At 36.6% G+C, this 23,039-nt stretch overlaps 1 protein-coding gene across 4 annotated transcripts in view; it reads right to left on the reverse strand.

Annotated features, from left to right (window-relative positions):
• CBLB (Cbl proto-oncogene B) overlaps positions 1-23,039 on the reverse strand; it is a 127,706-nt gene that overhangs the window by 19,869 nt on the left and 84,798 nt on the right. For all 4 annotated transcript variants that reach the window (XM_041463966.1, XM_041463970.1, XM_041463968.1 and 1 more), the window contains exons 8-13: positions 22,029-22,116; positions 19,655-19,786; positions 15,574-15,777; positions 7,796-7,981; positions 4,244-4,609; positions 1,758-1,852 (exon numbers count right to left, since the gene is read on the reverse strand). In XM_041463966.1, coding sequence (XP_041319900.1) covers positions 1,758-1,852; positions 4,244-4,609; positions 7,796-7,981; positions 15,574-15,777; positions 19,655-19,786; positions 22,029-22,116 — 1,071 coding nt within the window. The remainder of the gene's footprint in view (positions 1-1,757; positions 1,853-4,243; positions 4,610-7,795; positions 7,982-15,573; positions 15,778-19,654; positions 19,787-22,028; positions 22,117-23,039) is intronic.

Consider the following 23,039-nt stretch of genomic DNA (forward strand, 5'->3'; position numbering starts at 1 on the left):
AAAAGAGACATATTAGTGTTTAAAGAAAGAACAAACAATGATCAATTTTTAACAGTCATTCCATGTGGTATTTTAGTAATTAGATAACTTGAACTTCTTACTCCTAAAGTTATGTATTGATAATTTTATGCTTTAAAAATCAAAATCTAAAATCGCCTGTGCAGTTTTTAAAAGGTATAAGTACAAAGCCAAAACAGAAACCAAAGTTAATTTTTTCCTCAAAAATCAATGGAGTTTGGTTTTCACAAATAAAGGTTTTTCCTTGTTCCTGGAATTCATCAGTTTTCTATTCAGAAATCTTTGGTTAATAAAAGAATTTCTTTTGACCAAGCAGTAGTCATACATTCTAGCTTTGGATTGGCCTGACAAGGATTTTGTGCCTGTACATATTATTACAATATTGTGTGGACTTTCCAATGCTCTGTGTATACACTGTATACACTTTGCTTCTGCAAGTATCTGAGTGAAAAAATGGGATTCTCTTGAAGTAGGGTGTTTTTCCATGCTACGAAATACAGAAATAAGAATATTCCCCTCTTCAGATTTTCATTGTGTTATGAAATAAGCAGACTAAAAGGGAACTGATTACATGAGGTATCCAACTGGTACTTCTCTGAGACCCTACCTCCATCAGGTTATAACCCACCATTTAATTAACAAGTATGTCTGGATAACATGCTAAAATTTTCTTCTGAACTGAAAATAGGCATGGAGAACTTCACCTCAGCAATTGCTCCACCTGAAACCAGGTTTCTAAATAAAAAAGTCAATGCTCCACTACACCTTTATTGCAGTGCTCGCTGAGAAAAAACTCAGCATATTAATAAAATGCTGAAATATATTTGTCTTCTATATTAAAAAGCTAACTGAACAGAAAAATGGAATGAGAAAGTTCTCAGGACTAATATGAACTGACTGTCCAATTATATTATTTAACCGCAAGAATCACAAGCAGAACACTGGAAAGAAGTTGTAGAATAGCATTATTGTGATATGCTCCAATTTCCTTATGAAAACAAAAAATAAGGACAGACCACATTACAGGACTTCCAAGCTTTCAACTTTAAATAGATCTTATTCTGTACAAAATCCCGTGTCATTCTGAGTCTGAAGATACTTGCTATGACAGCAACATCTTTATTTAAAAAATAAACAGTCATTTTACTGGAAGACTAACAGTAGCTTGCACTTGAAATGACAAATCTTCCCATGTTCTGGAACTCAGAAAGGCTGATCATATTTAAAATTATGCCAAATGGTTTGGTTTTGGTTGCTTGTTTTTTAGCTACAACAAATAAGAGATGGTGTGAACCCTGGATAAAGCTCCATGTACTGAAAGCCCAGAAAGACTGACTAGATTAGGGGCAGAACAGTGACAGAACACATTTTTTAGCCCTAGCACTTTCCCTGGATTCTGTCATCTCCTGTGATAAATAGCTCTGACCACAATTCTCCTGTAGTAATAGAAGCCAAACCAGACAGTATCTGCTCTCACTGCCAAATTCCTGTGAGCAAGGTCTGCCACAATTTACCCTCTCTCCCTATACGAACATGCTGTGTCCAATTAACATTAGGACTGTTCCCATTTAATCAATATCATTTAAGTTTCCTTTTTCAAGGCGCATTAAAACTCATGGAAAGCATATCAAGTTATATTAGTTAATTTCTTTCTTTTTCCCATTTTTTCTTTTAGCACCAGAGAGTCAGTGCTATTACCTAACATTAACCAGCACTTTTCTTCTATAAAGTTAACTTACTTTATACTAGGGATGACAGAGCCAGCTGAAAGAGGGGGTGAAAGCCGTGGAGGGACATCATAGTCTTCATTTATCAGATGACCATTTGAAAAAACCTAAAAGTCACACAAACATTACAATGAGTATCTCCTTCTATCACCATGAATATTCATCAACTAGGTATTACACAATCTGCCTTGAGAAGCCTGTGGGTAAAGGCTTTCCCAGGAGTTCACATCACAGAGCTGTCTCTGAGGTGACTCTGAGGCCTGTTTCACCTCATTTTGGAGCTGTAGAACATGTTAGTTTAAAACTTCACCAAAAGAAGAAGCTTCACATGACAGTTACTAGACAGACACTCAGTTACAGCTGAACTGCTTGGGGGAAAATTAAGATTTCAAGATTGCAAAGTGAGAGAGATGAAGCATAATGGCAAAGCAACGGGTACATCATGCTAAACACATTAATTATTAAAATGATGACACAGCGCCTGCCAGAATCCATCCTTTACCCACAGGATTGTCTTTCTAATTCTTGGCTTCTACCAATACCAAAAAGTTTGTATTACAATTGATATATGAATCAGGGAAGAAAATTCATTCCGTGTTTCTCTCATGAATGTAAATACAGCCTGAGATGGTAATTCAGGGTTGTTTCCTCTAATCGAACGGTTCAGATCTACAACTTGAAGATGACAGTTCAAGCAATACTTGGTTAAAGATCTATATATGTAACTCTTCCAAACTACACTTCCACACTGACTTGGTATTCTAATTTGAGTAGTATTCATTCTATCAGCTTCAGTATTGTGCTAGACCACAACAAGAATGCTACATGAAGGTACAGTTGAAGATATAAATCCAGTATCCTTTTAAAATCAATAGAAAACTTGTAGCATTTAAACAACAGCCTAGTTCTAAATAAAATTTTGGTGCTTTGCCTCAATGCTGAGAAAAGCATTATATAATAATAATAATTAGATCATCACAGATTACTCAAGTACCTTTCATCACATATGTCAAGACCCCTTACTGACAGAAATTCAATTTCAGAAACGTACTTTCAAAATAACCAAAACCTCCATCTATATATACATATGGGAAGATACTTGTCATATACATACACACACAAAAAAAATTAACTGGAGATAGAAAGGTTAAATAGCTTGTGGTCTCGGGAAAAGCAAATAGAGGAAAAATATGATTTCTAACTACCATGGCTTAACCACAAATCCATCAGTCTAAGCAAGAGCTGTGTAGTCTTCAAAAAAAAACAAAGAGAAGAGCTTTGAGTTAATAACCTCTATGAATAAATTACTGAGCTGCTTTGATAAAACTGATTAGAGCAGAACTAGGAATTTTTTCTTAGGACATCACCATTTGATCTCTTTTCAAAGCTAAGCCTCACCAGCTGTAAATGGCTTTGCAAGTGCCTGAGGCTGCTAAATGCCAGAATTCACCTCACCTACAACAGAGCTAACTGGATCATCTACTATTCCATCAGAAAATGCACACCGTTTTGGCATATGACAGTTCCAAAGTGGACTTGAGATGCTGTATTATTACAGCATACAGGGATACATTGTTATCGGGGATAATTTGCTAGAAGAATATAGCAAATCTAGAATATTCTCTCAAAGATATTTTTCAAGGTTTTATGTGTAAATTGTAACTCAGATCCTCATGTATAGTTGCTTTATAAATTACAGCACTTAACAAATAATTTCTTTGTGAGCAGCTTATTGTTAAGTGTTATGGATATGGTGGTAATTCGTGCTGGTAGAATATGATTATTAGAATAATATAATATAAAGCTTTAAAATCACCCCAGCAAGGGAGAAGGGGATTACTTCACAGGGTGATTAAAACCACAGCTGGCAGCTGAGGAGGAGGTATGTCCTCAACATACAAAGTAAACCTAGCCTGCATAGGAGATGGGCGTTCTCGCTGGCAGGAACGAGAGAACGCCCAGCGAGGATGGCCCATGAAGATGTTCATCTCAGACAGACGGGACCATCAAGGACATACATCTGAATTTGGGATTCTGGGAACCGAGGAGCAGATACACATCAGTTCCCAGACAAGGCTTTGTCCAGCGCAGGACAGAGAACAGACACAACATGAATATGAAGAACTCCAAGGAAGGACAAAGGCACTCTGCCGCAGGCAAGAAAAAGAGCATAAAACTCGAACTCTGCCAGGCGGCATTGGTGAACAGGGGGATTCAGGGCGAGAGGCCGGATCATAGCTCACCCGCTCCGATCCCGGGTCGGTGCTGCCTTTGATTGTTGGCGGTCGGGACTGTATATCGGTTGTGAATAAATTTTATTTTTTAATTTTTATTAAAATTGGCTGGATCAGTTTTCACCAATAACATTAAGCACCAACAGAAAAGATTTAGAAACCACAAATCAGCACTGGCCAATATAAACAGTGTGTTAGCCAATGCAAGACGACGCTGCAGTAGGGTGTGAATTTAGGATTCAACACCCAGCTCACTGGAAATACCTTGGCACTTTCTGCAGGCAGCTCGTGGCGTCTGTGCTTCCTCATGAATCCCTGCTCCGCACTCACACGGCCGTGCCTCCCGTTCACGTTTGCAATGGCGGTCAGTCCCGCTTTGGGGGAGGCGTCACCCCCGCCTCGGCAGCCCGCCAGCTGGCTTGTCCCGAACACGTCCCTGGGACACCAGGCCTCGAGGGGCACGGGCTGCTCCCGGGCGGGCAGGCTCTCGGCGTGGTGCAGGTGCCTGGCGGCCCGGCTGTCCGGCAGGACGGGGGGAGGCCGCTCCGGCGGCGGCGGAGGAGGGTCTCGCAGGGGAGGTGGCGGCGCTGGCAAAGGCTTGTCCTGTTTCCTCACCATGCAGGGAGAGGACTGAACGACACAGGAAGTTACAAAAAAAGGAAAGTTACACAGACAATGAATGTTGCTCATGGCCAAGTGTGGATTCATCATTTCTGAGATATTTTCTTGGCAGTACAGCAGTACTTGCCAGGAGGTTAATTGCAGGCCTTGCCGGCATTCTGCAGACAGCCTGGCCCTTCAGACAGCACACCCCCGTTTCTGGTGTTGCATGAGTAACCCAAGCAAGGAGAAGAAAGTAGAAAATGTTATGAATAAAAAGTTATCTATTTTATTTTTAAGGTTGCAGAGTTAAAACAATTGAACCAGTTGCTGTTAAGTTAGCTTCATGTTGCAGTCACCTGTTGTTCAGAGTTCTTCTTCAATTACCTGTTAATGGTTGGTGATCAGTCTGGCTGATTGCCAGGGAGTGACACCAGACCCCGCAGGTAGCAGGGCCAGGGGAGTGACTTCAGAGCTAGTATGCAGAGGAGAATGCAGTTCACTAATTTTGTAACTTTCCAGGAAAAAAACTCTAAAAACAATGAGCCAACGTAGAATTAAGAGACCTAAGTAATGTCTAAATATGAGGAACTTAATCCAGGATCTGCCTTTTTACTTCTCACCCTAACCTAAAAAGATGTCAACTAGAGAGAAGACCTGAAATGTTAGACCGAAAAAGGGGAATCTGCTAATCTCCCGTGAGGACGGAATCCCCAGCTCTGCCTGCAGACCAGCGGACAAAGCTGCATCATCATCCTCCTCCTCCTCCTCTGTGCCACTCCTGGGAGCAGCGGCAGCGTGGGCGCGACCTGTCGTTTTCTCCCCACCTGAGCTGATTCTTTTTAATAAAGGCATTAAAAAGGAGAAAGATCTCCTGCCCCATTTATTTATTTCAGAAAAGATAGCTAACTCAGGCAGATTTATTTGACCCACAGTTTTTTCCAGTATCCTTTGCTTTGATCATCTGAATCACTTACTCATCTGCTGAAATGAATTCTGTGGAGTGTTTGGAAAAAAACAGGCATCCTGATGTGGAAGAGAAACCCAAAACCCCAAACAAAATAAAATCCCAGAGGAATAACTTGCTGACAGCAAATGAGCACAAAAAGCAATGATTAGAGAGCAAGGGGAAGAAGAAACAATTATTTAATTTTTAATTATATACCTAGGGATGACTCCAATCTTTACATGACATGCACTGTGTCAGAGTGCCGAATCTGTTTGAACTGCAGTTCAGTTTTTCGGGTAGCAGCCTAATTAGTTTGTAGTTTTACTTGCAATTAGCTTATCTGCAAGCAACATTTGTCAGAATACTTGCTTTCTAAGAATTGAATTATATCATAAATGGTTAAATGTGGTCTAAAATTATATATGCTAATACTAAAAAGCTGATACTCAGGTTATCAGGAAAAAAACTTCATAGCTGCACAAATCTGAGCACAAATCCAACAAAACCAAAACATTTTCATTATGACTGAATTACTAATGGCAATTTACAAAGTAACAGTTGGGCCAGGTCTTTACAAATGTTTTATCTCCAGCTACCATAAGAAATACAGGGAAAATTACTTTCCTGGAAATGTATAATTTTCTTGGATTTTGGTAAGCCTGCATATTATTACCACTTAAAGAAATGGAGGTCACCAAACTTTTTAGTAAGAACAGGATTTGCTCTCACTTCACTGGCTAGCCCAGCACTATTCTTCCCACAGTACCTCAACACGTGACTTGAATTGAAAATAAAGTTCTTCTACCTACAGGCCTATGTATACTAAAAGGAAGTAAACTAAATAAAGAACTATTTAAGCCACGTGCTACTCAAGTAAAATAGTTATTTTCACTGTTAACACAGGAAAATAATACCCTCATCTAGATTTTTTGTTATACCTTATAGTTATAACTTATAGTTTTTAACTTGAGTAAAATAGAAAAGTTGTGGGTTTTTTTTTCCTGAAGGAGTAGTTTTGGCAGGACTAAATTATCTTTTTTTTCTGTTAAATATAAAAATTTTTAATGTATGAGATTATTCTTTGTTGCCTCCATCCTGTTTCCCTTGCACACCACAATTTTTTTTTTTTCCAGAAAAAGTTTCACGTAAAAAAAGCATTTTCAAAAAATTGAAGCAGCATCAATGCTATTCCTGGTTTAATTTCTTTTTTAAGTCATGAACTCTGCAAAAAAAGCCTATAATAAAACTGGTTTTAAATGGATGTGGCATATGTTTGGTGTATATCTTCAATGTGTTATAATTCCTTTGCATAATATAAGAAGCTAAGAAGAAGATTAAAGAAACTATTCAATCTTCTATTTTTTCTTCTAAATTATAAGTCACCAAAATCTTAAAAATATGTTGATTTTCAACCTTAAAGTAAAAACCTGACAGAAGAAACAAGCTACTTCAAACTGGATTATTATGAGTACATAGGTTTCAAGTCATGTCCTGAACTTGAATTTGAATTAATCATATAAAAATTAAAAATTGTATCTAACTAGCTCTCTATATACAGCAATTATAATAAAACAATCAACTTGTTACAGAGAGTAGCAAACAGCATTTGTTCTTGTTCATGCTTATCCACTCAAAAAATCACTGAATCTTTAGTATCACTAGTTTTACAAAAAAAGGCATCCAAGCTTATTAGCTATAGAGCCATTATTATTTCCCTTGAAATTTGAGTCCTATTATATGCCATTTAAGGTTCTGAAAGCAGTGTATCTGCACATATTTTTCTTGTAAGGACACTGAAAATTGAACATAAATCATCATGAAAGGAAAACATATAATTTTAATGAGATAATGACCTTTAAATCTATTTTCAGGAAACTTTAGCTTCTATTTATTTTCATTAATCAGAGTTTGTTACAGAACTGATCCATTACTGCAACAGCTTTAAAATTCTGACCATAACCAAGTACAATATAATCATCAGACAAACTGAAGTCATATTTGACCAATACATGCAGCCAGACACATTTAACTACATAAGGTATTATGGAAAAAGAAGAGACTTCATCAATATGGATCTAATATAAAGTTACTTTAAACTAGAAGAAATTAAAGTTCTTTTGGGCAGAGCAAAATCCTGAGAAAGCAATATCCATGGAAAGTTTGAAACAGTCCACTTTACAAAACCAACAAGAAGCTCACTTTGGAAAAAAGCAAATGCAATTTCTCAGAATTCTTATAGCCAGAAATAATGGTTCAGTAACATTTACCTTTGGTGACCCGGTTGGGCTGGCACACGGTGACCGTGCTACTCCCTTCTGAATCAGATCCAGACGGGGAGGGACAGGTGGAAGACTAAGATGAGGGATTTGCAGAGGGTCTGGAAGTGGTTTTCTTCTTTGTGCAAGAGGGGAAGATCCTGGGGAAGTCACTGGTGAATTCTGCCTGTCATTGCACTTCAAGAGAGAAAAAATAAAATTACCTTTTACCTGATGATTAAGTATACAGCTTCCCCAACTAAAATATCAGATACTTACTAAGAGTCAATTATAATAGTAATTTTTCCTAATGGACATCTGGACAGTAGAGCTCATAGTTACTGAAAAAGAAGTCTACAAGTCATTCAATCTCACAATTAAGACCCGTGTTAACTTGTGATAAAAACAAAAGAATTCCAGCAATTTGTATAAAAACCTAACAATCACTGCCAAACATAAGGGAAAAAAATCATAAATTCTACCATAGCACTCCTACCCTTCATAACTTTTTTTATTAATAGAGAGTACTCAATCTAAAGTTCTATAAATTACTTTTAAAAGCTGGACATCCATGATATTGCCTGTTACTGCCTCCTGTCCATTTTCAAATCATACTTCCACACAAAACAGAGTGTATGTCTTCTGAAAATTTACCAATCAAAGTTACCAGCAAGACATTAGGGAAAGAAGCAAAATCAGCAAAAAATTGAAGGGATTATAAAAATAATTTAAGAACAATTTAACCATTTAAGTAAATACTGAACTATCAACACAAACATTTAACATCCCCCTCCAGGGACAAATTATAATTTCTTTTTTCCTTGACCTGCCCTTTCAAATTCATCAGAACCAAAGATTTCAACTCTCAATATAGGGCTCCACCCAATTTTGCAACTAGTCCCTACCCCTCATCTGGCTCAGTTTTAACAAACACAGCTCAGGTGTTTGCATAGATCAGTTCAAGTTATTTCTATGAACTCACAATACGAGTATCAGTGCACTGTAATAAACCTGAATGTCTGTGCTTTCCCTGAGAGCAGATACAAGTAGCTGGAAGACATTCCCACCAACAATCAGCTTTAAGCCACTTGTACACTGAGGCATCCCACTGTTCTCATATCACAGCTTGCCTAGAGAGGTAAAAATGCACCCATCTTTGGGCTAAACCCCTTGGATAAAAACTTCCCCCTCCCTTCATAAGCTTTTTCTCATGAATGCTGAACATCATTCATGTTCATGATAACTGGATGAGAGCAGAAAGTTCTTTAACAAGGAAACAAGTAAGCGACACTGCCTTTCTTTACACACAATCATTAAAGAAACTGGAAACATCATAAATTCAAAAGCAGAATGAGGAAAAGGATCTAGAGCACTGATCCTTATCAATGCTCTGTACTACAGCTTAGTTTAATATCCCATTCTATACAACAGGGATTGCTACCACATCTCCTTCAAAAATAGAAGCCACCACAGTATTACTGTCAACAGTGCACAAAAAAGCAGGAGAGGGGTGAGAAGATGTTGAAAGCTAGAAGGGTAACGTGCAACTCCATCATCAGAAAGATTTTTTTTGTTGCTATTTAGAGTCTTCCCCACTTTATCTACCATGTGCAAGCTCAATGTCACAACTAAACATTCAAATTCAAGAGACAGAGCAGTTCAAGATTTGTGGTCTTCATGGCTACCAGAAGTTTCTCCCTTCAATGAAGAGGTGGTCTCAATATTCATATTAAATGCCTTGAATACAGTATTTAAATTTTCTTTGTTTCCTTTAACTGGTGAATGATCCTGTCCTTGACTGGAAGACCATAAAGATAAGCACATAAATCACCAAAGCATTTAGCTTCTCAACATTAAGGAAAGTTGAATAGCTAAGCAAGGTATGTATCTTGCAAGCATGCCTGAGCAACTGTAATTATAGAATTACTATAAACTGAATGTCAATTCATTTTCCTTATCAGAAGGCATCTATCAGTTAAACAGCATAATAAACATTGTATAATTTAACAGCATTAGTTTTCAAAGTTTAGTTACAACTCCATAAAGCATTCCTGAAAGCCAAGAACTATGCAATGCAATATACTCAAAGGATTGACTTCAGCAGACATAAAATGAATTTGTTTCCCAAATTACCTGAAATATAACCAAATAAGGAGGTCACGCCTCCAAAAATATTCAATTATTCAAAATAAATGAAAGTAATATAGTTAAGTCACAGCATTTTATGGTGTTGCACAACATAATGCATTTCAGTCAGCAGGGAATTGTTCCAGAAATGCAATCATATATGTGATAAGAGTAGGAAACAAAGAGTAGGAAATATAGGAAATACTGAAAACCAGTTATTGGACAGGAAACATTTGTATGGAATTTAGGATGTTCTAATTGTCGCATCATCAAACTAATTAACACAATTTCCTGAGAGAGCAACCTGAGAGTCTCAAATGGGAGACTGCCTGGAATTGTACAAATCCCAGCTAACAGCAATATTGTGATATCATTTTAAGAATATCCATCCCTGTTTCTATCTGGCAAACTTCTCTTACACAGTTCTGCTCTAAAGAATCATTAGGCAAAATTATGCCCTCTTCCCTCAGTGTGCTCACTGGTTCCATCCATGTCAGACTTCTTTTCTCCTGCTGCAGCAATAGTCTAGATTTTGCAGAGACAAATCATAGAATATTCATATTTAAAACCCATTCATTTAAAAGTTCAAGATACTTAAACCCTGACATGCTTTTAAACCCAATGAAGCAAGCAATTTAATTTATGTGATAAACTTCTAGTTCCATGTATTAGCTTGGTATTTGGCTACCTCTATGACATTCCAGGGACAGTAAACCACAACTAACAAAATGAAATGAAAAATTTTCAAAATAGTAAGCGTGTGAGAGGACTTGAATTTAGGCTTATATCCATGCCTTGTTATGTCTTATTTCAAAACAGCAAAGTAATTTTTTGGTCCCCTGGACTACTACGCTATAGTACAGCCACAATGCCAACAGAACATGCTGTGACTCCACAGATTTCAAAAAGGGAATTGATTATGGCCAACAAGTTAAAGAGTAACTTATCAGGCACAATTTAAAAAAAAGTTAAATAGCTGCAAGCAAAAGCAGCTTTTCTCTCCCTACAAGGAAGCTTAATCTGTATCGCCACTTGGTGCTGAAGTAAGAGCAAAAGCTTTGCTGGGATAAATAATTCTTTGTTGGATCCACTGATACTAAAAATAAAACAAAACCAAATATTCCACAGCAGCAAACAGGTTTTCCTTGGCATTCAGTATCAGATTTCTGCCATATTCCCAATATGAAAATCCCATATTTTTCAGTCCACCCCCATCCAACCTGTCCAGCTGCATCATTTGATGAGTGACAGCTAGGTCAACAAGATGGCTGCATCTCATGTGGATACCAAGGCATTAACAGATGTACTAATATCTACTCTTTTTGGCACTCCACTGTCCTAAAATTCCTGTTTGTCACCTACTGGAGGTTTTTGTATGTTTTCTATATGCTGGGAAAAAATGTGCAATGAGAGAAAGCGGTGACAAAAAGCTAAAACAAGCAAGTGATTATGACACAAACTAGCTCAAATGAACTGGCAGTGACAGAGGACAGACCTTCAGTGTACAAAGGGGCTCTGCTGCACCACACAGAGACCTGTGCAATAAAGATGTAATTAAGGAGAAGAACACAGACTCCTTTGTAACAACATGGACTTCATCTGGTTGTCGTGACTGCTGCCAAGGGAAAAGCAGCTGTGACTTTGCACTTGTACTGCAGAAGGGACCACACTTGTGTTTTTCTATCAGATGTATTTGTTACTGGGATACACTGGCATCAGTTTGCCCCTAGCAGTTGTGAATTCAAGAAAATGCTTGCTTCCAACACTGATTACAATTTCTAGTCAAGTTTTTTCTGATGGAAATATTAACAGCCAGGCTATTCAATCAAGAGTTTTCAAATACTTTTATGCCAGATAGGCACATATGAAAAGCATTCTCAACATAAATCCTAACAATTGACTCACTGAGGAATACTATCCTGCCTGTTAGTGTCCTTGGAGCAAACTCAAACTGCATGAGACATCTAAGAGTGTCCAAGCAGACCTACACCAGAAGTAATTCTCTAAGTTTTTTTATTTATAATCAGGTGAGAGAAACTCACATAGTTATTTCTTGTTAAGCTGTGACCTAGGCAGAGCTGTATTATCTAGGCTTAAAATCTTAAATGAGAATATAAATTTACATCACTTAACAGTGATGACCGTAAACATGTTTTTAAATAGACAGATTTATTCCCTTTATCTTTGCTGACCCAAGAAAATGCAGGTGAAGGAGGGAGAGGGAGTGAGGTCTCTGGGAGTCAGCAGCACACTGCCAAGGGAATCAGTCATTAGGGGAGGCACACTGCCTCCCAGCATTTATACCCTTCAAATACTAGTAAGTAATCAGTTAAGTAAGTCACTCCTGTTGAGTGACATGATCTTAACACATTTCACCAAACAGGTGTACCATTATGTAGGAAGTAATGCGTATGTATCAGTTCTGGTACTGCCGAAGGGAATATCTGGGTATGTATTTCAAGTCTTATTTTACATATTTTTATATTTTATACAATGAAATGAAAAACATTATTACTATGTAATACATGCCTTCTTCCAATACCAGAAAAAAAGTCGACTTAATAATATGGAAATGAGTGAAAACAGCCTCCTCCCAAATATTGACAGCCAAGGTCTTTTGTCGTGATGTACCAAATTTGACCAACTCACCTGATGGAAGAAGCCTAGTCATGGCAAACTGTCTTTCAGCCTTGACAATTTCCTATCATTATTTTAAAGTACAGTGTGAATCAATCAATCAGTCAGAGTTTTGCACATTCAGATATCTAGGAAATTAATTTCAGAGAAGACAGTAAGACCCCAGACGGGGTAACTTCATCTACTCTTAGACGGAAGAGTTTATAAACAATGCTAATTCACTTTAAGGTACTGAAAACCTCAGTCTCCTGTACTGGTAGAGCCCTCCTCTACGTTTTCATGGGATATTATTTGGATAAAAAAATTACCTTAAGCACTTATGAATTCAAAATTATTTGCTCTTAGCAAGAACACCTTCACTATCCATTTTCCTTATTTTCATTCTTTATTTTTAAAAGAAGTGTATCAAATTATGTCTTGTACTAAAGAAAAGTGACAGAGAACTCTTCATTCATTAGGACAATTAAATAAACATTATAGAACAACTAACGTGCTCTATTAGAGACTCAAATGCCCTCTTTAAAAATTAAAAAAAAAATATTTTCAATATTTACCTGAGCCTGTAATCTCCACTTTTCTTAATGTGCATTTCATAATGTTGTGCTTTCCTAGAACAAAAGCTGAAAAGAGGAACATTTTGGGCAATAACTGCATTAGCTAATCTGATATCACGGGGCTGAAATTTCTCGGCGAGGAAACAATTAACAGAGGCTTTTGGCACCACTCTTCCTCTTTCTTTCATTAAGAAATATCTGAAGACAATGTGGAAATAAAAAAATCAAGCTGATTGATGAGACAGATAAACAGCCTAACTGCCGTAGATTTCTCCAAAGCCGCTGTTAGAGTTGATCTGCTGCTACTGCTGACTCATACACAGCACCTAGCAAGAACTATTCATTTTTCTTAATGTGTATCCACTTACTAATTCCTTTAAGGAATGACTCAGGAGCTTCATGATTATTCTTTTCCTTAAAGCAATTTCAAGTCTGAGGTTTTTCAGAGACTTAATTCAGACACCTCTTAGGAGTTTTGGAGTACAGTTCAAGGGTAAGAGTGATAAACTGCAGAACTGGTATTTTTCTGATATCTGCTTGAGTATTTACCCAATGCATTGTGAAGCCCTACAGTCACTTTCATCAGAGCTTCATATCCCTGAAACTCTTCTCTTCTAATGAGTTTCACAGCCCAGCTCACTACTAGCCAGATTTTTCTTAGAATGGTCAGCCACGTGATTTGACATAAATATAGCCCATTTTATTTTCAAGGATTAACAGATTTATGTTGAGAAAGCTTACCACAGTCCATGCAATTACAAAGTTACAACAGTACCAGCAGGTTGGCTGCAAGAGCTAAATGATTATCTTTGCCACCTAACTTCCATAATTTCAGAAAATTACATTACTACAACACCATTGTTATGCAGCACCCTGTTCATAGGTAGTGTTAATGACAAACAAAAGAAAATTTCACAACGAGCAAAGTTACATAATGTCACAGAGAAAAATATAATTTCTTTAAGCAGGCTCTAAAGACACACTGATTAGCAGGAAAAATAAAAAATGGTTAAAGAAATAGGCAAGTCTGATGAAGACATTGCTGATAAAAAAGTATATATAAACAATGCCATATTACACACAGGAGGCATGGCTAAGACCATCTCTTCACAATCAATGGTAACAATTTTAAGAAAACAGCAGCTAAAAATCACCAAACGACACAATAATTCAACAATTTCAAACAGATTTCAAGAGGGTAGCAGAGTGAAAACTTCTTTCACTGAACAATGAAATCAATGAAAAAAAATAGCAAGGCACAAAAGCACTCAAGCACTTGGTGGATACCTAAAAGAAGATGTCTTATAGTAAACCTATTGTTCCTTCTTTTGATAAAGGCATAATGCATTTTTGCCTTATCATGGAAGTGATAGCGTTATAAAAGCCCATCAATTCAAGACTGTCTCACAGAGGTCATGATGCAGACTGCAATTTAAGTCCAGGCAGGAAGGATAAACTGTTCCCAAGGGTAGAGCATGTTGTATTACATACACAACACAAGAATGGTTCATAAACCTTAAGAGGTTAGGAAGAATATCAGAAGCATGTATATTAACTGACAGATATTCTCAGATATGAGGGTGAAAAACAGGAGTTTTTTTTAACAAATACAATGATAGGGAAATGGAAAAGTAAGATGTTACAAAATTAATTCCAAAGAACCAATTCAATCTAGATGACCTTAGTATAAGGAAAAATCTAGTAAATGCTCTGTCAAAATCAGTGTTGCATGGCCACTGACAATATCTATTCCAGGTTAAAATAGAGTAGTAAAAACTATCACCATAAAATAAACTTTTGTCAGTGATAGTGCTTATTTATCAGTAATAAAATCTCCCGCAACAAAGATCTCAGAATTTAAAATAGAGCCCTTTCAGGACAAAAAACATCCCAAAGCACAAAGTCACTATCGATTATCTCAAAAATATTTTTCCTAGTAAGAGTACCTAATACTAAAAATTGCAGGAAAAAAATTCATAGACAATTCACATGAAACATAACTAAAAGCTACTTGTGTGCAGTATGACTTAGGTATCAAGTCACTTTATAAAAGTAATAATATTGAAAACTGTTTAGAAAACTCAGCTTTAATCCTACAACATTCTATGCATGTGTACACACACATGCAGAAAAAAAATGCATATAGGAAATTTTTTGTTCTTTACAAATAAAAGCTCAGGGAATTGTCCATAGAGCCTAGTCTGGATAAGAGTTTCAGCTGGTGCAAGCTCACCATTATAAACTAAGTTATCTTAGTTCACATCAGCTGAGAATCTGGAATTTTTTTTTTCTCCAACTCAACTTCAGTTTTAATGCATTTGTATTGACACATTTTGTTTTTTCAACCCAACAACTGTTCAATGAGATGCTGTGAGCTAAAGCATGAAGTGCAGCCTCTCAGTGTTTAAAGTTACAGGCAGCTTTGCTTACAAATATCTGGGTTTAGCTGTTGTGCAGAGTTTGAGAAGTTACCTTTCGGACTGAAGCCAAACGATTCATCATTAGAGACTCTTCTCTATCATCATCATCATCCAAGTCCAACATGGGCATACTAAAGCTATCCATAATACTGCAGCACCTGGAATTCTCATCCCTGGGATCAAAAGGATCCACAATGATTGGCTCAGTCCCTTTGATTTCACAGCGGCAGAAAGGGCAGCCTTGGCCATCTGATTCCTACAGTAAGACAAAAATGTAGATACGTTTAAAAAAAAAAGGAACCAAAACCAGCAACAATTTTAAAAGTAGGAGTTATACCTTTTACACAGAAACATCCTCAATCGGTCTCTAAAAGCTTGTAAAGAAGGACTGGAGTAAACAGGAAACAGATTAACAAATATTTAACTATAGTACATCTTAAAATGTCTGCACATTACAGCTTTCTCTCTTCAATAGACTAAGCTTCACTTAAAAATGACTAATCAAAATGTAGCTATTATCTCTACAAAGCACTAAATCAGTCTTAATATTATGGGTCAGGAAGTAACATGTTTTCTTTCAGGCATACATTTTGCTATTTCTTCAAGAGAAGGAAGGTGAGGTGTGTAGACAGAGATAATGCATTTTATTATATACTTTTTATATTAACCATAAAGTATTTCTTTTTCATTTGGTGTTAGGAAATGCAGGCAAGCTTTATGGCATGCAGCTCTTCTTGGAAAAACATATTCAGTCCATCACAGCTGCAGCATTACCAGAATTCAGAGCACCTAAAGCTACAAACAGCTTTCTTCACATTTACATAAAAAATCAGGACTTAACTACATTTTCAATAAATTATATAAAACATGGAATTATTTTCACATATTATCAGAAACAAGAACTACTTGAATTTTAATTTTAAAGTAGTATGTGTTCAATAATTGTCAAGCAGCCATATTCAACTCCTTTTACTTATTTCAGAACTGTATTTTTTCTCATCAGAAATAAACAAAAAGCCTTGAGATTTAGACTACTAATGAACAAAAATCAGAGAAGTCTTTCAAGCACTTATAGAAATATTCCATCAAGAAGCACAACATAGATTTGAATTATTAAAAAAACCCAAAAACAAACCTACCACCAAACAAATAAAAACACAAACAAACCCACACTCAGAAGAACCATGAAGCTTTGAGAGTTCAAGATAATTCAAAGTGAAATTAGAAATTTCACTGTGTTGTATTTGAAGTCAGGTAGACAAACAGCTAAAGAGATATTAACACCAAAATTTGTTCTAAAATAACCAAGCAAGCACAGATTTTTGGTTTCTCAGATGCAAAAACATTAACTTTTTTCTAGCATTATTTTTATTTTGACACTTGCCAGCACATGTTTATGGTTTCTCAGATGCAAAAACATTAACTTTTTTCTAGCATTATTTTTATTTTGACACTTGCCAGCACATGTTTATGGTTTCTCAGATGCAAAAACATTAACTTTTTTCTAGCATTATTTTTATTTTGACACTTGCCAGTCTAACTAAACTGACAGATGATTTTACAGTTTTTGGATGAGCTGCATCACAAGATCAGATAAGCATAAATGATTGTCTCCTGACATCACTTGCAGGATTAGCACTGGATTTTCATTTTGCATGGAAAGACACATCTACTCTACTTTCAGCACCATAACAACCAACTAGTCAACTTTAGTACCTCAAAAAACATCTTCAAATTATACGGTCCTACTGAAGGAGCCACGGTCAAGTGAACAGAAGTCCTCCCTCACTCTATACAACTCCTCAGAGCTTCATTTTCTATTAAAAAACCTTACCAATGAGGCACAGAGCTTTTAGTTTTCAAGGCTTTCTTGTGCCTGTGTTCTGCACTAGCAGTTTCCATTCTTTTTATTTGAAAAGCCTTAGTAACCAAACACATCATCATACTCACATTCAACAGTATGACGAGATGTCTATATTAATACATACATACATAAAATGTCCATGCCCTCAGAAAGGTTATTTGGAACATTATTAACCTAACAATACAGCCTACATGTCCATATGCTTTTAGAAAACACATACTTTTCAGACAATAGATTTCTGTGGTATAAAATGACATTTTACTCCTGTTGTGTGTAATACAAAAAGGAAACAAGTAAACCAAGTCTCATTTGAGAGACTGAGCCCCATAAAGGTGAACGGCTCAATCATCCTTAGTATTCTATGCAGATCGGATGCTGCTTACTCAATTTTTTTCTGCTCAGTGAAAACATCTGCATTGGATCTCTTGAGGCATGCCTAAGGAGCCATTATGCTGCCAATTAAACAACCCACCAGAAGCTCACAACAGCTGATGCTGTTACAGTGTAATACCTCTTCATTGCCTCACTAATTATACAAAAGTTAAATTTGTAATGAAGTCTGAAATGTACCTGACCAATTACAGCTGATGTTCTGAAGAAATCTGGTTCATTCAAACATGTCAGTCTTCTGAGCCTAAAATGCTTTGTCATTGTCTTCCTGAATCCCTGTCCCATAGCCAGGTACTGGGGACCTCAGATTCTCAAGTCTCCAGAATCAGAACACATCACTGGCCTAAGACTGCAACATGCTCCTACCTACAAGATACCCACTACTGCTCCTACTGCTCCTACACCACAAGACACCCAACAATCAGAAGCACGAAGATTTCAGTCCTTCGTCCTGCTTAGCCTTGTCAGCTCAGCCAAAAAACAAATGAACAAGCAAACAAAACCAACAGAACTATGCACCTCAGAATTTTTCAGAATTTTTAAAGTCAATGATTTATGTCATTCAGAATGAAACTTGAAAGAATAAAGAAAGGGTACTCCTGAAATGAGAAATATTGTTCCAGCTCAGCAGCTGCTCAGTAGTGAAATAAATATCCTTTTGTGGTTATGCCTCAAATGGAATTTCCTAAGGATTTTTGACCTATGGCCAATTTGAAAGATTTGTGTTTGGAACATCAAACTCAAATTTCACAAAGAACACAAAACTGGAAACTGAGAGTACTTAATTTTCAAGAAACCTTTATTGCTAATGGAAGAAAAACTCAAATGATACTTCTGGTATATTGTGTTGGTTTGCCACTGAGGCTTTCTTAATTAGGTAGAAAATGTCCTAATTAGAAAAGGGAAATTATAGTACTGGAAGACATGCCACAAATGTAAGAGTAAAAACACATTGATGGAGGATGAACTAATTTAAAAACACATCCAAAATGGACTAGACTCAAGGATTCTTTTTACTCTTCTCACTACATTTGTAAGCAAAGACTGATTATTAACTGTGGAATAAAGTCCTCTCTTAGAACTGGATGAACCTTACTTCTCTCCATAAAATATAGATACGAAAGAAGGGGCAGGGATGACGCACAATTTTAAAGAGGAACGACCTCAGCTTTAGACATTACCTTTTAGGTCAACTGCCCTGAATTAAGGGTGCCTATTCTCCCTTTTCCCACAGACTGGTGCATCCATGAACAAGATGGACAAAACACACCAACCTGGGTCACCAGGAAGCCTCTGAGTTTTTTTGGATGTTCTATAAATGCCTTTGAGAGAAGAGAGTTTCCCCTCTATTCAATCTCTTAATCCAACAACCATCTAAAGCCATCTAGGTGTTTCAGTGCTTTGCATGCTACAATGTGAAACACAGAATCCTAAAAGCTTAATTTTCCACAGTCAATTAATGACCTCTACTAGTGAGTGAATCCTTCTCTCACCAAAGACATCCCTTCTCCCTATAAAATGCTGTCTATGCAGCTATCCATTCCCAGCAGCTATGTGTCCTCTGTGCCTTTTAAATACATCATGAAGTGACCTAAGTGACTGAATTGGCACCAAATACCCAGCTTGTACTGTCTGAGTAGGTGCTGGACTCAGGAAGTAGCTTCCACTCAGCAGCAGTCAGGAAACGGCCTTGGCAAGACTACGAGTCCAGACTGTAAAGACTCCTGGAGCTTTATTTTCACAGATTTCTGGTTTGAAAAAGAGGATGTTTATAATTTTAAATATATACACACCTGGAAAAGTAAACATATACCCACATTGTAAATGCAAAGGTAACAAAAATCTATCCCCTTCCCCACCAACTAAACTATGACAGTACCTGCCATGCTGTAAGACAAGAAGTGCACATAAGGTGTCCACAAGGCTCTATCTTCACATCCTTGTCATTCTCTGCACAGATTTTACACAGCTGAAATGTGGAACCCATTTCACAGTACAATTCATACTGCTCCTGTAACAAAAGAAGGTCAAGCAATTATTTTTTTCCAATGATTTGTTCACAAAGAATATACTTCTCCAAATGCCCAGTTTTCAAATGTGCTTTACTTATTAATCAAGCAAACTCTTGCTACTGATCTGTCTAAAAGCCACACTAAGGTCACTAAAACAGCTTACATTTTTGCTTCTTCCAAACTGTGATATACTACAATACATACCAAAAAGTGTTAAAAATATCTGTGCCTATTAGATTTTGTACAGACTTGTTATATGTAACTGCAATGCAAGGCACAAATCCTACTTTTCTTTGGTTGCAGATAAAAGGAAGAAAATGAACACATTAAGTGAAAAATGGGAACAAAACTGGGATTTTAATTTCTAGGTATGAATTTAGGACTAAGAAGATTATTGGATTGAAAATTGCCAAGCAAGAGGGCTTTTTTACCTACAGCAAGGATGTTGTATAGCAGCATGCTAAAGTACACAATCCTCGTAAAGGAAGTATGGAAGAACACCCTGCAGGAAACTTGGCAACAGTCATGCTCAAATTATTCAGTGCTTTGCATCCTTACAAGACTGACAGGAAGGTAGAACACCACCATTTGAAGGAATAAATAATAGACAAAACTCACATTCAGAACAGCTTTCTAGAAATAGTTATTGTTGGGTAACTGACAGTTAAATGCATTTGAATTGAAATAAGCTTTTTTAGCCTTGAAAAACCAAATTTTGAAAAGTAAGCATAATCCAGATTATGGGAAAATAAGCAGCTACTGCTATGTGAAGTGAGGGGACATGAGGCTAAGAAAAAGAGAAAACAAAAGAGAGAGCTTGTATCTGCAGCTGTAGTCAGTGTACTAAAGGTGTTTATGGTGGAGCTCTAGCAACGAATCCATCTGCATCAATCTAGCCCTGCAGCCACTTTCATACCATCTTTTCAGCATTTAAGGAGGTATACTGACAACTTTAAACCTCTTCAGTTTTATATTATTTAAGGCAGGCTCACATAATTCAGACTCTGTTGAACTACCATCAGAGTTAGCTAATAATGTGCCATAACTACATGTGCAGAAATAACTTGATTCATTCAATGGATTCAAAATAAAATATTATTGGCTTGTGAAGAACAAGGTAGTCATTGACCATGTGCTGCTTCTTCTTTCTTTGAGAAAAAGTGAAGATATGGGCTAGAGCATTGCTCTACACAACACAAATACCTGATAAATCTCCATTACTCTTTCATTATTATCTTAAGACTGGCGGGAAAATATGGAAGTCACAGAAGCAGAAGTATTCAGGTTGTCTTCAGGTAATTGTTTTTAGGAATTCTCTTACAAAACAGATATATTTGTAATGGTATTTGTGATAATAACATAGATAGTAAAGAATACTTTTCTAAAACACTTCTGGAGTGGAATGCACCCAGAAGTACAGAAGATTCAGCATGTCAGCCAGTTTGATTTGAAGAAACAGAAGACCATCTGGAACAGCAGTGCTTGTCTGATGTCTTTCTTTGAACATATCCTCAAGTCTTCCAGATGTTTTCATCAGGAAAAATGTTCTACACACTATTCCCTAATCTTCTAATATTAATTTCAGCACCTTTTTTAATCAAGCATCTGTCTTGGGGTGGTTACTTCCTACTACTTGACTATCAAATATCTGCAAAATTAATCACATCATCACTTAACAAGACTATAAACACAACTACATAGTCTAATTTTCTCTGCAATGTGACTCTGTTTAGGCATTTACCTACTTCTGCTGCTTTCCCTGCACTCTTTCAATCTGCACCATAGGCAAAGAAGAAAGGAGAAAATACCTGGAACTGGTATTTTTGTGATATATGAACTTTTCCTGCTGGACTTGCCAACCAACTATACCATTATTATTCAGGCTTCAAAACTATTATTAGATCCTCATCTTCTGTAATCGCCTTTCTTACTAGCATGGAAAAAAAAAGCTACATAAATCTATTACATAAACATCAGAAAAACCTTTAGTAGCTGTTTGAAACACTTCTCACTTAGAAAAGGCTCACAATAAACAAAACATTCCAAGACATACCATCTGCATCACCATCCACTCTAAAGGATTATTACTATCCTGTTCCTCACCTAAGCCCTTTTATCAACAGCATATTTTCTCTCTTATCAACTTATTACTCACATTTTAGTAAAAGCTTATTATTACTGCTAGGTGAGATACTAAGGGAAGTGAAAATTATAAAGTAACGCAAAACTCTGCCAACATACCTGTGTGACTTTTATGTGATCATGTGGTGTGGGTTCACATAATCCTGTCAAATCAGGATTGTAACTTCGTCCATCTGGGAACAGATAGCTGCATCACAAGAAGACTGTTACAAATGTGTACATTTCTTTAGCTTTATTAGCTAAATCATACTTAAAAAATTTCAAGGGGCCAGAATAAGTTACAGTAGACATTAACTTAAAATAAATCATCTTTCCTCAGCCATCTATTTTATCTTTTGAGTGCAACTGAACTGCTACATATTCATTTTGACACATGCTCAAGCATATTTATAAAAGCAGAGGATTTTGACATCACTTGGATAGCTACCACTACTATGCATCTGAGCTTTGATTAGCAGATAACCTTCTAGGGGTAGCCCAAAAGAGTATTATTTCAGATCTTTGTTTCTCAGCGAATTCTTACTTCCTAGTGATTTCCCACTGGGAGCATCATGCTCGGGACTCATTAGACTATTTCAAGTAAAGCTGCAGAAAAGAAGGTAAAACATTTGTGTGTATCTGTATTATGATATATATATATTCAATATTATATATGCCACAATACTATATACGTGCATATCTGTGTATATTATGACAAGAATCTACACTGAGAACTTCTGATGCACACTGGACATTACGCAAGAACCATTGAGAACATTTCAATTGCGTGGGAAATTAACAATAGGTTAAATGATATTACAGCAACCTTAGGATGTTCTATATTCAGGTTTATGTTACCTGTAACTCAGAAACAGTTTCTTAAAGGTCATATATTTTTAAGTCACATAATGAAAAAGTCATGAGGTACAAAAATATCAATCTGCATAAAATATTCTTGGCTCCAGTTTTTGTTTGCTCAGTTTTTGCCAGAGAGAAACACTATCAATACAAGTGTGTTTTATTACAGGTATGAAAAAATACGAGACTGTGTAGGACTGAGAAAATTATGAGATTGCAAAAGATTTATCAATCTTTTTTTTCTTTTGAGGATTGATCAATTGCCTTTCCTTT

This window comes from Pyrgilauda ruficollis, unplaced genomic scaffold (genome assembly GCF_017590135.1).
Source record: "Pyrgilauda ruficollis isolate IOZ18807 unplaced genomic scaffold, ASM1759013v1 scaffold17, whole genome shotgun sequence".
Lineage (NCBI taxonomy): Eukaryota > Metazoa > Chordata > Aves > Passeriformes > Passeridae > Pyrgilauda > Pyrgilauda ruficollis.